This window comes from Sinohyriopsis cumingii, chromosome 12 (assembly GCF_028554795.1).
Source record: "Sinohyriopsis cumingii isolate HCF-2022 chromosome 12, ASM2855479v2, whole genome shotgun sequence".
NCBI lineage: Eukaryota > Metazoa > Mollusca > Bivalvia > Unionida > Unionidae > Sinohyriopsis > Sinohyriopsis cumingii.
In genome coordinates, this window is record NC_142972.1 from 41140833 (window position 1) to 41157367 (window position 16535).

General features: G+C 36.0%; 1 protein-coding gene across 1 annotated transcript in view; it reads left to right on the plus strand.

Moving 5' to 3' along the window:
- The window catches only part of LOC149786319 (protein O-mannosyl-transferase TMTC1-like), a 138938-nt gene that overhangs the window by 112898 nt on the left and 9505 nt on the right, over positions 1–16535 (plus strand). Inside the window, exons 10-14 of the mRNA XM_089976720.1 lie at positions 649–762; positions 3942–4085; positions 7523–7734; positions 10385–10520; positions 12252–12396. Of these exons, the coding sequence (XP_089832846.1) occupies positions 649–762; positions 3942–4085; positions 7523–7734; positions 10385–10520; positions 12252–12396 (751 nt within the window). The remainder of the gene's footprint in view (positions 1–648; positions 763–3941; positions 4086–7522; positions 7735–10384; positions 10521–12251; positions 12397–16535) is intronic.

A 16535-nucleotide genomic window follows, 5' to 3' on the forward strand; every position in this document is an offset into this window, starting at 1 on the left:
TTGGTCAGGACATATTCGTTACCCATATGTATGAAGCATGTGACTGTAAATTGCATGGACTCATGTCACTATTGCAAAATGAGTCAGCAGATCTGGGTCTGTGTCGTTCAGTTTACTGCCATATTAAAGTAGGTTGAACTGTGTAGACTCCATCTGTCCATGTGCTGTGTGCTGGTAGATCTGGGTCTGTGTTGTTCATATTACTGTAATGGAACTTAATGTGAACAGTGTAGACCATGATCTGTCCATGAAGTATGTGCCAGTATGTCAGGGTCTGTGTAGTTCATATTACTGACATATTATAGTACTTAATGTGAAAAGAGGAGACCCTGACCTGTCAGCATATTGTATACCAGCAGATTTGGGTCTGTACTATTTATATTACTGCCATAGTATGGTATTTAATGTGGAAAGCATAGACCCTGATGTGTCAGGACATTGGGACAGCAGGTCAGTGTCTACATTATTTTAGTTGGATGTATGATACAGTTGTAAATATGGCAACTAAACTTTATAAAGTAGTGCCCAAGTCTTGCCGTCAGCTATGGATTGCTATAATATTTCTCTCTTTCTTGTAGCACAGTTTTAATGGCAGCACTCATTCTGGCTTGGAATTTTGTTGTATTTTTTCTCTCTTGTCTGATTCAGATCTGGGATTCACATGCTTCCACACAATTCAAAGGTTCACTATAACTATGCCAACCTCCAGAAGGATATGGAAAACAATAAGGAGGCAGTATACCACTACAACCAAGCAATATAGTAAGCATACAGACCTTTGTCTTTCTATACAGTATACCACTACAGCCAAGCAATATAGTAAGCATACAGACCTTTGTCTTTCTATACAGTATACCACTACAGCCAAGCATTATAGTATGCATACAGACCTTGGCCTTTCTATACAATATGCCACTACAGCCAAGCAATATATTAAGCATACAGACCTTAGTCTTTCTATACAGTATGCCACTACAGCCAAGCAATGCTGTAAGCATACAGTCCTTTGTCTTTCTTTACAGTATACCACTACAGCCAAGCAATATAGTAAGAATACAGACCTTAGTCTTTCTATACAGTATACCACTACAGCCAAGCAATGCTGTAAGCATATATTCCTTTGTCTTTCTATACAGTATACCACTACAGCCAAGCAATGCTGTAATCATATAGTCCTTTGTCTTTCTATACAGTATGCCACTACAGCCAAGCAATGCTGTAAGTATACTGACCTTAGTCTTTCTATACAGTATACCACTACAGCCAAGCAATGCTGTACGCATATAGTCCTTTGTGTTTCTATACAGTATACCACTACAGCCAAGCAATGCTGTAAGTATACAGACCTTAGTCTTTCTACAGTTTATCATTACAGCCAAGCAATAGAGTAAGCATACAAACCTTAGTCTTTCTGTACAATATACCACTACAGCCAAGTAATGCTGTACTAATATAGTCCTTTGTCTTCCTATACAATTTACCACTACAGCCAAGCAATGCTGTAAGCATACATATCTTAGTCTTTCTATACAGTATACCACTACAGCCAAGCAATACTCTAAGTGTACAGACCTTAGTCTTTCTATACAATATACCACTACAGGCAAGCAATATAGTAAGCATACAGACCTTAGTCTTTCTATAAAGTATACTACTACAGCTGTATGCATACAAACCTTAGTACATGTATTTCAATATGCCTGTTTCAATAATTCAGGGTTTGTTAATGTTGTTGTTGCTTGGGGTTTAATGCCATTTATCAGTACATGATAGGCTATACACCAAGTTCATGATAGGCTATACCCAAGTTCAACCTACACCAGTTATACTGCCATGGTGGTAGGTTGAACTTGTGGAAAACATCAGTAAGAACCACTGACCCATGGGAAGCTACTATAAGCTTTCTCACATATCCACATTGGCTCAACCCAAGATGTGAACCCATGCAGACAGAGGTAAGATGGCAGTGATCAGTAAAGGAGAGCACCTTTGACCATTTGGCCACATATAGTCCTTAATTCAGGGTTTGAACTTCAAAATAGTACTTGCTTATTTTATTACCAATTATTCACCATCTTTGAAATGCATCACTAGCATTGGTTAAAAAAAATTGCCAAGAAAAGTTTATTATTTTTGTTATGCTCCCACTGCAGTAGACTAGAAGGCATATTACTTTGCTATTGTCGGTATGTTCATCTGTCTGTATGTCCAGTTTTATGTCAATCTGTCAATCTGCATGTCCATCTGTCTGTATGTCAATCTGTTGTTGTTGTTCTAGTGTTTAATGCAATTTTTCAGCACAAGATAGGCTATACATGGCAGCCAGTATAACTGGTGGAGGAAGAACCCTGGAAAACCCAGGGAAGAACCACCGACCCACGAGAAGCTACTGGCAGGCTTTCCCATGTACTCACACTAGCCGAGCCTGAGACTCGAATTCATGCAGACAGAGGTGAGATGTCAGTGATCCGGAACAGTGAGCGCTTTAGACCACTCGGCTACTCGGGGCCCCATATGTCAATCTGTATGCAATCCTGAATGTTAATCTGTCTGTTTATCAATATATATGTCAATCTATCTGCATGTCCATCTGTCTGTATGTCAGTCTCCATGTCACTCTGTCCATATGTCAATCTGCCTGCAATTCACTCTGTATTTCAATCTGCATGTCCCTCTGTCTGTATGTCAATCTGTCCATATGTCAATCTGCATATACATCTATCTGTATGTCCCTATGTATGTCAGTCTGTCCATATGTCAATCGGCCTGCATGTCCCTCTGTCTGTATGTCAATCTGTCCATATGTCAATCTGCATGTCCCTCTGCCTGTATGTCAATCTGCCTGTATGACCATCTGTATGTTAATCTGTTTCTGTATCCATATGTATGTCAATATGTCAGTATGTCCATATATATGTCAATCTGCCTGCATGTCAAGCTGTTTGTCTATCTGTTTGTATGTCCATCTTTATGTCAATATGTCAATCTGTATATCCATCTGTATATCAGTCTGTCTATATGTCTATCTGTCTGTACTTCATTTTGTCTGTGTGCCCATTCCAAATCTGTTTTAGTGCAAAAGCACTAAAACAATTAAACTTTGAGCAATTTAAATTTTTCACACATCATCATGGTAATATATAGATTATATTTGTGGGCTATTACAACAACTTTCAGTTTTGTGCACATTTTTTAATTAATTGTATAAACTGGACTTATTTTACAGACTCCTATTCAGCATGATTAAGCAAGAATCAGTTAGACTAAAAAATTAGGGTATTATATTTAAGTTTATTTATAGATGTTCTCATACATTCTTGGGGCATTGCAGCAGTTTAATTTTTAAATTTTTTTGAACTTGTTGAACTTTATAATTTGTTTTACTGACAACCTTGAAAGCATGCATAAGCTAAACATTTTATATTAGACAAATTTGGAAAACTTATTTGTATTCATATGGAATGAATAGACTCTGGGGCCATCACGTCAATTTTTAATTTTATTCTTATTTCTAAACTTTTTAGACTTATTTTGATGAAAACCATGCTAGCATGATTAGGCAAAAGCCATATGAGACAAACAAATAAAAACTGTGGTTGGCAAATTTAAATGACCTGAATAAATTGTCAGGCCATTATAACAATTTTAAAACTTTTTTGCTTCCATTGGGGCAATACATATTTTAACAAACAAAAATCTGGTTGCAATATATTTTGCTAATAATTACCATTTATCCATTTAAATATAACATTGTTTCTGTCTTAGTTTCTTCACAAAGTGTAGAAAATTAAATAAAGTTTCTTCAATTAATGATTAAATCAATTCAGTGGAAATGATCTCTGGACCCTTGAGTATTTGTTTGTTCCTGTCTGCACTTTGTTCTTTATTATTATTATTATTATTATTATTATTATTATTATTATTATTATTATTATTTACAGCTTGGATCCAGAGCATGCTAGTGCCCACAATAATCTAGGCACTATTCTGCAGAACAGCACAAAGGCTGAGTTTCATTTTAGGGAGGCCCTAAGGATTAACCCTCAACACAGGGGTGCACATGTCAACCTGGGATCTCTTCTTTTGTGAGCTCTATTTAAAATGAGAAAATTTTCATTTCCTTTATCTATTTTGTATCACAAGATTCACATTGTACAGTTTAGAACCGTAGGCTATGAGATATTGGAAGTTTTATAGACCCACCATTTAATTTTTGGAGGAGGCAGGAATTTTCCCTCAGTCTAATTTATTTTTGTTCTTTTTCCTCAAGATGATTACAATAACTGAAACGTATACAATGGATACAATTAGTTCTTTTTATTCTACAAATCAGAGCAAAAATATTTGTTTCACGCTATTTTGGGCCAGAATTGTTTTTAAAAATCGCAAACTCCTATCCAATAGATGTAGTGGTATGTCATGCATTAATGTAAATTGTCCTTGGCCTGCCATCTGGAATTCATATTTTAAAAGTAAACACAAAATTGTGAGAACAAAGAACAAAATGATTAAATTTTCATGCTTGTTAAGTCTGCTATATTCAATGTAATACACACACTGCGGTGAACATAAGAAATTATCATTTGTGTAAATTTCATAAGGTTTAGGCTACATGCACTTACTGATAGTATTATAAACATTAAGGTCTCCATCATGTATCTGCATACTAGATGATTTTGCTCCCTTTGTGTATGATGGGAGCTCTCCACTTTGGAGGTGTATTATCCTTCGCAATATGATAAATGTTGAATAATGTACATATAAGATTCATTTTTGAGACTGATTTAGGTCACTTTTACCGAGAAATGAGACATGCATAGTTATATGTTCCAATAACATTGTGATGTTTTCGGCAGGTTTTAACATCAGAGCTTCATTATCATAAGGCATGCTGGGATTGAGATATTATGTAGTAATATAATTTATTTGTAGTTTTGACCTAAAAGAAGGTGTGTGCCTATTAACTATGAAAGACATGGTGGGAGAGAGAGACTACCATACATTTAAATTAAGGCACAAGGAGTGTTACACTATATTTGGTAATCTCTTTCCTTCATCATGCCATCATCACATTTGCGTTAATTATTGAAACCAAAGACTAGGTTTGTAATAAGCCATGACAGACGAATATGATTTGTAGTCTACTTTTACAGCAAGTGCACTGTTTTCTGTAATAAAAAATTGGTTAAATATTTGTTAGGGATTTGATTGCTAATCAAGTTGTTTTAAGTTTAGTACTTGAATCATGAGGACTACTGGATTAAATCAGAGGTTAACATGCCTGACTTGTGACCAGAAGTACACAGGTCTGAATTATAACAGCAGACCAGCCTGGGTCATCTCCTGCTGTGCATTTTCAGGCAAGGCAGTTTACTCCAGATTGCTCTGGTGGCCTAGTGGTTAGAGTGTCCGCCTCAGATGCAGGAGGTCATGGGTTCAATCCCTGACAGAGTCAAACCAAAGACTTACAAAAATGGTACTAACAGCTGCCTCACTTGGTACTCAGCATTAAGAGGTTAGTGTTAGGACTGGTTGGCCTGGTGTCAGAATAATGTGACTGGGTGGGACATCATGCTACATGTCTGCGGCATGATGCCCCAGTGCTAGACATCACTATAAACTGCCACACTGCAGACATCATAGCGATATGACTGAAAAATTGTTAAAGCTACGTTAAAAATCCAAATCACATCACACCACAATTACTCCAGTTGACTCAGTACTAAAATTACCTACTTGTTTTACTGTGTCATAAAACAACAAACCAAACCAAACCAAATGAAATCCATACTACTGGCAAGGATAAATACTGAGGGCATATGTAAATAAGATTGGCATATGTGGTTTAGATATAACCTTTAGCTCGACTTTTTTCTATCATCCATCTGTCCTTTTTCACAAGTTTGTTATCACTACTTGAAAACTACTAGGAAGATTGTCATAAAACTCAGTTTTACGACAATCCTCCAATTAGTTTAAGACCAACTAAAACTGGAATGTGTGTGTGTACTGTACACATTCAAACATATATTCAAGCTTTAGATGGTCCTACATGGCAGCCATCTTGAAAATCTTGTTATTGCTATTGCTCCAGAAATTCACCTTTCTGGAATCTAATATGGATGGCCATTTTCATATAGGGTTTGTCAGGGGCCCCGAGTGGCAGAGTGGTCCAAAGCCCTCACCGTTATGTCGAATCACTGCCATCTCACCTCTGTCTGCATGGGTTCGAGAGTTGGGCTCGGCCAAGGTGGGTACGTGAGAAAGCTTGCCAGTAGCTTCTCGTGGGTTGGTGGTTCTTTTGGGGGTTTTCCCAGGTTCTTCTTCCACCATTTTATAAGCCTATCTTGTGCTGAATAATGGTGTTAAACTCCACAACAGCAATAGGGTTTGTCACCAAATGACTAAATATGATGTCTAGTTGGTCCTAATGAAATTAGAAAATAGTACTTATCTTAAATCCAGTATGATTGCCATTGCTGCCATCTTGAAAATTTCTTGCTGTGCCAAGAAATATTGTTGTCATAGAGTATCAAATGTAAACAAATCCAGACTATTGGAAAGTGCATGTACTATTGGTTAAAATGTATGTAGATAACTTTGTTGTATGACCTTAAGACATAATTTTTCATTTTTTCTTTTATCAGTGTTTTAAACATTCTTTAGAGAATAAGGATCCTAATTAGTATTGGGTGGTATGACAAACTTACTGTACATTTTAAATTTTGAACAGAATATCAAGATGTTACTTGGAACAGTGTGCAAAGGGAGACAACTAAAATTGAATTAAAACTTTCTTAAGCAGTTTAACTTGTGATTTACATATCTTATGAACTGTATAAGAAAAATGTCCAAGAATTTAAATTATTTAATTATTATCAATTAAAATTTCAATTAAAACATGTATAATAAATGATATGCAGCATTAAAGTTGCTAGAAAATTTTTCAGGATACCAAAGGAATATTTATCATGGTCACAAAATCCATTCTTATAGAAGCAACACAAACACGTGTTAAAGAGAGATAAAGAAAGATTCATTCAATTGTTTTTGGGGTTAAATAACATTTCATTATGATACATCTAGCTTTAGGTTTTGAAGCGCAACAATTAAAGTAAATTTGCACTTCAAGCAACATTAACTGACACACTAGATGATCTAGAATGTTTTAAAATAAATTTAATAGAAACTTATTCTAACCAGCTGATAATATTGTATTCATGCTATTTAGCTTAAAATTTAAAACATTTCCCATGCATAGAGATTTTTCTTTAACTGTCATAATTCATTTGAACTAATTCCTATGTAATTAATATGAAATGCCACCTTTGTGCATGGCTTCATAACTGAATGACAAAATAGGTAGCTAAAATTGATATAATCCATCTTTTTTCAATCAAATTCAAGCTGTCTGAAAAAGTCTTGGACTAGTTAAGTGTATGGCTGGAAGGAGGGACATAATACAATTATTACATATTGATTGCAGTTACCTTAGGTTTAAAATTTGAATTTGTCCTTGTAGTAAAAGAGGAGACCATGAGCTGGGAATGAAATTAATCCAGAGAGCCCTATTTTTGGACCCTAAAAACTATGAGGCGCTGACAGTGTATGGAACTATGCTAATGGAAACAGGGAAGGTGACAGAGGCAGGAGAATTTTACCATGCTGCTCTCAAGGAGAAACCGGATCTCCCCCTTGCCTACAGCAACTATGGCACCTATTTACAGAAAAGAGGTAATGTACAAAAGAATTATAATGAGGCATTGATTCCTAAAAATTTATAGTACTGTACAAAATAAAAGAGTCAATTCCAAAGCCTGATTACTGAAAATATTTTTCCAGTACTGAAATAACATATCAGTCCATGTAACTAACTAATCACAAAAATAAAATTACTCCTGTCCTCAACTGCAGTTTGCATGGTGGAAGCATCTTTATCTTGTCCCTATCTTGTCCATCTGAGTATCAGTCTGAAGCTTCTAGTTTTGGACCTATCTTTTGCATCATTGAATCTACCTTAGGCGTCTTGCTTTGGCCCTCTCTTGTCAGTCTACGTATCCATCTTGCTTTGGCCCTCTCTTGTCAGTCTATGTATCCATCATGCTTTGGCCCACTCTTGTCAGTATGTATCCATCTTGCTTTGGCCCTCTCTTGTCAGCCTACATATCCATCTTGCTTTGGCCCTCTCTTGTCAGTCTACGTATGCATCTTGCTTTGGCCCTCTCTTGTCAGTCTACGTATGCATCTTGCTTTGGCCCTCTCTTGTCAGTCTACGTATCCATCTTACTTTGGCCCTCTCTTGTCAGTCTATGTATGCATCTTGCTTTGGCCCTCTCTTGTCAGTCTACGTATGCATCTTGCTTTGGCCCTCTCTTGTCAGTCTACGTATCCATCTTACTTTGGCCCTCTCTTGTCAGTCTATGTATCCATCTTGCTTTGGCCCTCTCTTGTCAGCCTACATATCCATCTTGCTTTGGCCCTCTCTTGTCAGTCTACGTATGCATCTTGCTTTGGCCCTCTCTTGTCAGTCTACGTATGCATCTTGCTTTGGCCCTATCTTGTTTATTCCATCTTAACCATCTTGTTTTGGTCCTGTGTTTTCAATCTATGAATCCAACTGAGACATCTTGTTTTTGCCCTGTCTTGACAATCTATCCATTTTGCTTTGGCCCTGACTTGATTGTCTCTATATCCATCTGAGGTATCTTGTTTTGGTCCTGTCTTTTCTATCTATGTATCCATCTGAGGCATCTTGTTTTGGTCCTGTCTTTTCTATCTATGTATCCATCTGAGGCGTCTTGTCTTGGTCCTGTCTTTTCTATCTATGCAACCATCTGAGGCATCTTGTTTTGGTCCTGTCTTTTCTATCTATGTATCCATCTGAGGCATCATGTTTTGGTCCTGTCTTTTCTATTTATTTATCCATCTGAGGCATGTTGGGAAAATTTCAAACAATTTGTGCTCTCTCTGCAAAAACTCTGACAACATTTTTGATGTCTTCTATGGGAGTGTCCAAAACACAGAATCTATCTTGACTAGGTTAACTGAGTGCAATGATCTCTATAACTTTATGTATCAAGGAGATCATTTTTGCTTGGTGTAATAGAGGATAAAGATCTAAACATGTGATTAACTTATTTAAAGTACAGAAGAAATTGTATATTTATAACTGCAGATTTAATAGTAAATTACCATATATGCTTCAATTAAGAAAGAACTAGAATTATACTTTTTGTCAGTAAAGTAGTCTGCATACACAAGATATACATGAAAACTTTTGATACAAGATGGCAACTTTACAAAAGTTGTTTTTAAACTAAATATTAATTTTTCACAATTTACCAATTATTCCATAGTAAAATATGTGTTGATATGACGTGTAAATGCAAAAGTAGGTTCAGTACACATGTCTGTTTACAATGATTTATTCCTGGGTTGGTCCACGTGTTAGACTGTTTCTAGCCACCTAGATTGTCACAGCAATGCCATGTGCAGGGGAATTACCTATTAATTAATATGTTTCTTTGTCTATAAATACCTCTGTATATATAGGTGTGTGTATGTGTGTGTGCTTTTATGTATGTACATATATGTGTGAATATGTTCATGTGTACAGTATATGCATGGATATGTATTTGTATGTATATATAAAGTGACTTTTCATTATTTAATGGCCAGTTTTATAAGAATTAAAGTGACCATTTGTTGTACCATAGTTTTTATGGCCACTTTGATAGGCATCAGAATGACCTTTTGTTGTACCATAGTTTTTATGGTCACTTCGATAGGCATCAGAATGAATATGTTGTACTATAGTTTTTATGGCTGCTTTGATAGGCATCAGAATGACCTTTTGTTGTACCATAATTTTTATGGTCACTTCGATAGGCATCAGAATGAATATGTTGTGCCATAGTTTTTATGGCTGCTTTGATAGGCATCAGAATGACCTTTTATTGTACCATAGTTTTTATGGCTGCTTTGATAGGCATCAGAATGACCTTTTGTTGTACCATAATTTTTATGGTCACTTCGATAGGCATCAGAATGAATATGTTGTACCATAGTTTTTATGGCTGCTTTGATAGGCATCAGAATGACCTTTTGTTGTACCATAGTTTTTATGGCTGCTTTGATAGGCATCAGAATGACCTTTTGTTGTACCATAATTTTTATGGTCACTTCGATAGGCATCAGAATGAATATGTTGTACTATAGTTTTTATGGCTGCTTTGATAGGCATCAGAATGACCTTTTGTTGTACCATAGTTTTTATGCTGAAGATGCCAAGCTATATATTATCCACTTCTTATGCACTTTATATGTTGAACACCAATCATTCTAATTATTAATTTGTCTATTTTATTCTCTATCCTAATGACAGGAAACTATGAAGATTCAGTAAGTTACTTCCGTCAGGCATATTTCCTTGACTCTGGCTCCACCCAGGCTGTGGTAGGACTTGCATATGGCTTGCTGCAGCTTGGAAAACCTCAGGAAGCTGAACAACTCTTTACACAGTAAGGCTGGCTTTTTATGTTCTATTACAACCATAAAGGATGCAGTTAGCCATGCTTGTCTATCCTGTCCTCTAAGTGTCCGAATTGCATCTGCCTATCATGAATTCCATTTCTATGCAGCACTGTTTACAAGACTCCATGAAATCAAGCCAAGTTTTATTTTGAGGTATTTTTACAAGTAAAAGATCTACCTTAGGTAAAGTTCAATCATCACCATTTTCTGATGAAAGTTGACAGGGAATCATCACCATTTTCTGGTGAAAGTTGACAGAGAATCATCACCATTTTCTGATGAAAGTTGACAGAGTTACTGGCCTTGATTGACATGGAATTTTATCCTTCACTATCTTATTAGTGGGGCATTTGTGTCTTGTGAACACATTTGTAGTTTCTTTCCTTTAAATTATATGTTGAAGTATTTCCAAATGTTAACATACAGTGTTGGATTCTTGGTCTGCTACATTATACATTTTCTTGTATTAAGCAAAGGATGGCCATTCATGACGTGGTTCAAAAATTTACTTAACATTGATTCAACACATCCCAGTTTCTTTCATGAATGAATTTGCCTTTAGCCTGCAGAATCTCTTGTTATTAGAAAAATCACTTTCTTCTATTTAAATTTCTTTGATTCTGGGTATAAATTTGATTTAGTGATAGAAGTTTTTTAAAATAATTTTTCCAAATGTTATTCTTTTTTCAAATGCTCATCACAAAATTTTACACATTCTGTTGAAATTCTGTACACTTTTATGCATTTAACAACAGATTTGAAAAGAACTCCTACATAGGTGAAAATATCATACAGTTGCTTACCTTTGTAGAGGTGAATATTTAGTTTCATGAACCAGTAAAAGTCATATTTACCAATATGAAGAAGAGGTCAATATCACAGGTTTACTGGTTCATCATAAAATCACTGAAACAATGGTCTTAACTGTTTCATTACATGATTTAGTGAATAAGATTTAAATGGTCTTAGCTGTTTTATTACATGATTTAGTAAATAAGATTTAAATGGTCTTAACTCTTTCATTACATGATTTAGTGAATAAGATTTAAATGGTCTTAACTCTTTCATTACATGATTTAGTGAATAAGATTTAAATGGTCTTAACTGTTTCATTACATGATTTAGTGAATAAGTTTTAAGTGGTCTTAACTGTTTCATTACATGATTTAGTGAATAAGTTTTAAATGGTCTTAACTGTTTCATTACATGATTTAGTGAATAAGTTTTAAATTTATTTTGTTTTATTACAGTGATAATGTGGCAATTCAACTATATGATTCCACCAAAGAATGCATTGGTGACACAACATTGTAGTATCATGAACAATCACAAATCATCGGATGACTTGTCACAAAAAAATGTCTTTATGAGAATTATGTAATAAATTTACATGATTGTTTCTAATCAAAGTATACTTTGACAATACTTTCTAATATTCAGATATTATGCAAATTCCATATTATGTAAATGAATATGTATTTACTGTGAATTCCCTATTATTCATGGGATACTAATTTTCATGGGGTACCAATATTCATACCTTTTGTGGTTACTTCAAACCATGAATGTAATAATCTGACCCCAGTCCACAAGTTTAAATACCAGCTAAGATGTCTACAAAACAACAAAATTCTTTATCAGCTAAACTAAATAATTGAAAATAAAGGTGTTTTGAAACAGTTGAAATACATGATATTCCATATGCATTTTCTCTGCAGAGCTGCGTACCAAAATCGTAACAAGGAAACATTAGACCACCTGGCAATGTTTTATTACCGAACCCACAGACTGAGTGAGGCTCTAGATGTCTACGAGGAATTGATTCATCTTTCTCCCAACTCAACTGAGATTCTGATCCGTTATGTAAGTTAATTATTTCAAAACATTTAATTTTCCTGTGTGATTGATTGTTTGGTTGGTCAGTTGACTAATTCATTGGTTGATTGACTGATTAACATTTAATGATGCATCAGCACAATAAAAACTATTCAGCATCGCAGTAATGGGAGTAACGTGATGTATCCAGTCAGGCACACCAAGGGAGGAAACCCAGGCTGGCCTGAACAGGATTCAACCCCATAGCCCACTTTGGGAATTACATATGCTAACCATAGAGACACGACTTTCTTCCACTCATCCATTCAGTGAAAATATAAACGATTCTATTTTTCTTATTTATGTGCTGATGTTCACATTCTTTTGAATTAAAAAAATTAGGATGGAATTTGAATCCAGCTGATATCTAAATATCCACTGTCAGGTCAGCATCAGATCCTGGTACAGTAAAACCTGTTTTGAAAAACCACTATTATGCAAAACCACCTGTCTTGAAAGACCATATTCTCAATGCACAGATTTATTGATTATATAGTGGTATGACCTGTTATGAGAGGCCACCTGTCTTGAGCGACTATAAGTTTTTAGCAGAAGGGGTGGTCTTTCAAGAGAGGTTCCACTGTATTTTATATGTATCTATACTGTGAGGATAGAGTTAAACTGGACTTTAGACACATCCAAATGAACCGAGTATTAGTTAGTCTTCAGAGGTTATCCATCCAATCAAACTCCTAATTTTATACATCATGTGGACTCCGGAAACTACACCTTAGTACTACAGGGATGCATCCATCATCCACTAGTACAAGCAGAAAGGCAACAGACAATTCTGCAACAACCATTAGAGTATCACATTGCTGCCAGTAGATGGCAAATACTTACCAGAATTCTCCTGAATTGTCCTGTAAACCATATCATTCAAAGGCTTCTGCTAGAGAGTCATTGTGGCTTCAGGAAAGGACAAGGGACCACAGACATGGTGTTTGAAGCTCATCAGTTCCAGAAGAAATGCCAAGAACAGAACTCCAGCCTGTAGACTACTTCATCAACCTGGCAAAAGCCTTTGACACAGTCAGCCATGGAGGCCTATTGAAGATCATGGCAAAATTTGGTCGTACAGAGAAATTCATCATGATGGTATGGTAGTTCCATGATGGCATTCTTGCTCATGTTGTGGATGACAATGAGTCATCTGAACCATTCCCAGTCACCAGTGGAGTAAAGCAGGGTTGTGTGTTGGATCCAACCCTCTTCAGTATGATGTATACTGATGCCTTCTCTGACTGTGATATTAAATACTGAACTGATGACAAGCTCTTCAATCTGAGGAGACTACATGCAAACATAAAGCTACAGGAAGTGACTGTTTGTAATCTTCTATTCACTGCTGACTGTTCTCTGAATGCCAAATCTGAGTCTGACACAGTGTGAACTATTTCTCTTCAGCTTGTGAAAATTTTGGTCTCACAATCAGTATCAAGAAGACTGTCTCAGGTGATGCACCAGGAAAACCTAGCTTAGAGCCTACCATCACAGTACTGGTCAGACCCTCATAACAGTGGACAAGTTCGCTTTTCTTTGAAGCATGCTGTCATGTGCAGTCCACATCGATAATGAAAATAACATCAGAATTGATAAAGCAAGAGTGGCTTTTGGTGGACTATGTGCCAATGTATGGTAGTACAGAGGAATCAGTCAACAAACAAAACTTAGGTCTACATGGCCATTGTGTTGCTAACCCTGTGGTATGCTTGTGAAACAAAGGACAGTGTACAGATGCCATACCAAGAAGCTGAACCATTTTCACATGGACTGCCTGAGTAAAATGATGAGGATAAGATATCAGGACAGGGTCCTGCAGACACTAAAATTCTCACAAGGGCAAGTACTCCAAGCATCACACTTTGCTGATGAAACCAAAGTTGAGATGGACAGGCCACATGATCAGCTGTCCAAAAAGCACATACCATATAAGATCTACTGTGGTGAGCTCAAGGATGCAAAGCAATCTCTAGATGGTCAAAATAACTGCTTCCTAAAGATTCCCTCAAGTCATCCCTGAAACACTTCAACATTAACCCTGAATCTTGGTAAGATTTCACACATGATTACCACACCTGGTGGAGTCTCATTAATACTGGAGTTACAGACTTAGAAAAGAAGAGAATTGCTAAGGCAGTGCAGAAGCATGAGCACTGTAAATCTCATAACTATAGCATGTCCTCTATTGATCTAGCAAGCTGAAGTGGCATAACTATAGCATGTCCTCTATTGATCTGGCAAGCTGAAGTGGCATAACTATAGCATGTCCTCTATTGTTCTAGCAAGCTGAAGTGGCATAAATATAGCATGTCCTCTATTGATCTAGCAAGCTGAAGTGTCATCTCCTATCAAGTGTACCAAGGAGTTCAGAACACAAATTGACTTGATCAGCTAACCACAGACTCACAGAAACTAAAGCAGTGAATAGTGTCATGGTCATCTTCGAACTTGAAAGATGAACAACAGAAACAATGTGCTATGAACAGAACAAAATGTTATTAAATTTCAGTATCCCACTATGTTTGGCTGTGAAAAACAGCACATATGCCTATTTCAAGCTGTCAGTTTAAAGACTAAGTGCTTTATTATTCTTTCTAAAGTACAACATGATAAATGTTAACATTCTTGCTTAAAGGAGTGTGGGTGAGCATAAAATAAACACCTGTCAATATTGGGCATGAAAATGGTCAATCCAAGTCATTGTTGCATATAGAGACTATTTAGACTTGTAATATTTTTTGCTCATAAAAGTTTCTAATGTTTACTGATCAGGTCTCAAGATAAATATAGTCATCAAAAATCAACCTGACAGTCTGGATTTTGTGTTTCTACCTGCAAAGATAGCAGCAGTCCTTTGCATTTGAGAGGATGTACATGCATCCTAGAATAGACCGTGGCTTATAGACAGCACACCTATTGTATAAATTTGTACATGCATGCTAGAATAGACCATGGCTTATTCAGAGCACACCTATTGTATAAATTTGTACATAATCCTAGAATAGACCATGGCTTATAGACAGCACACCTATTGTATAAATTTGTACATGCATCCTTGAATAGACCATGGCTTATTCAGAGCACACATATTGTATAAATTTGTACATGCATCCTAGAATAGACCATGGCTTATAGACAGCACACCTATTGTATAAATTTGTACATAATCCTAGAATAGACCATGGCTTATAGACAGCACACCTATTGTATAAATTTGTACATAATCCTAGAATAGACCATGGCTTATAGACAGCACACCTATTGTATAAATTTGTACATGCATCCTAGAATAGACCATGGCTTATAGACAGCACACCTATTGTATAAATTTGTACATGCATCCTAGAATAGACCATGGCTTATAGACAGCACACCTATTGTATAAATGTGTACATGCATCCTAGAATAGACCATGGCTTATAGACAGCACACCTATTGTATAAATGTGTACATGCATCCTAGAATAGACCATGGCTTATAGACAGCACACCTATTGTATAAATTTGTACATGCATCCTAGAATAGACCATGGCTTATAGACAGCACACCTATTGTATAAATTTGTACATGCATCCTAGAATAGACCGTGGTTTATAGACAGCACACCTATTGTATAAATTTGTACATGCATCCTAGAATAGACCATGGCTTATAGACAGCACACCTATTGTATAAATTTGTACATAATCCTAGAATAGACCATGGCTTATAGACAGCACACCTATTGTATAAATTTGTACATAATCCTAGAATAGACCATGGCTTATAGACAGCACACCTATTGTATAAATTTGTACATGCATCCTAGAATAGACCATGGCTTATAGACAGCACACCTATTGTATAAATTTGTACATGCATCCTAGAAAAGACCGTGGCTTATAGACAGCACACCTATTGTATAAATTTGTACATAATCCTAGAATAGACCATGGCTTATAGACAGCACACCTATTGTATAAATTTGTACATGCATCCTAGAATAGACCATGGCTTATAGACAGCACACCTATTGTATAAATTTGTACATAATCCTAGAATAGACCATGGCTTATAGACAGCACACCTATTGTATAAATTTGTACATGCTTCCTAGAATAGACCATGGCTTATTCAGAGCACAC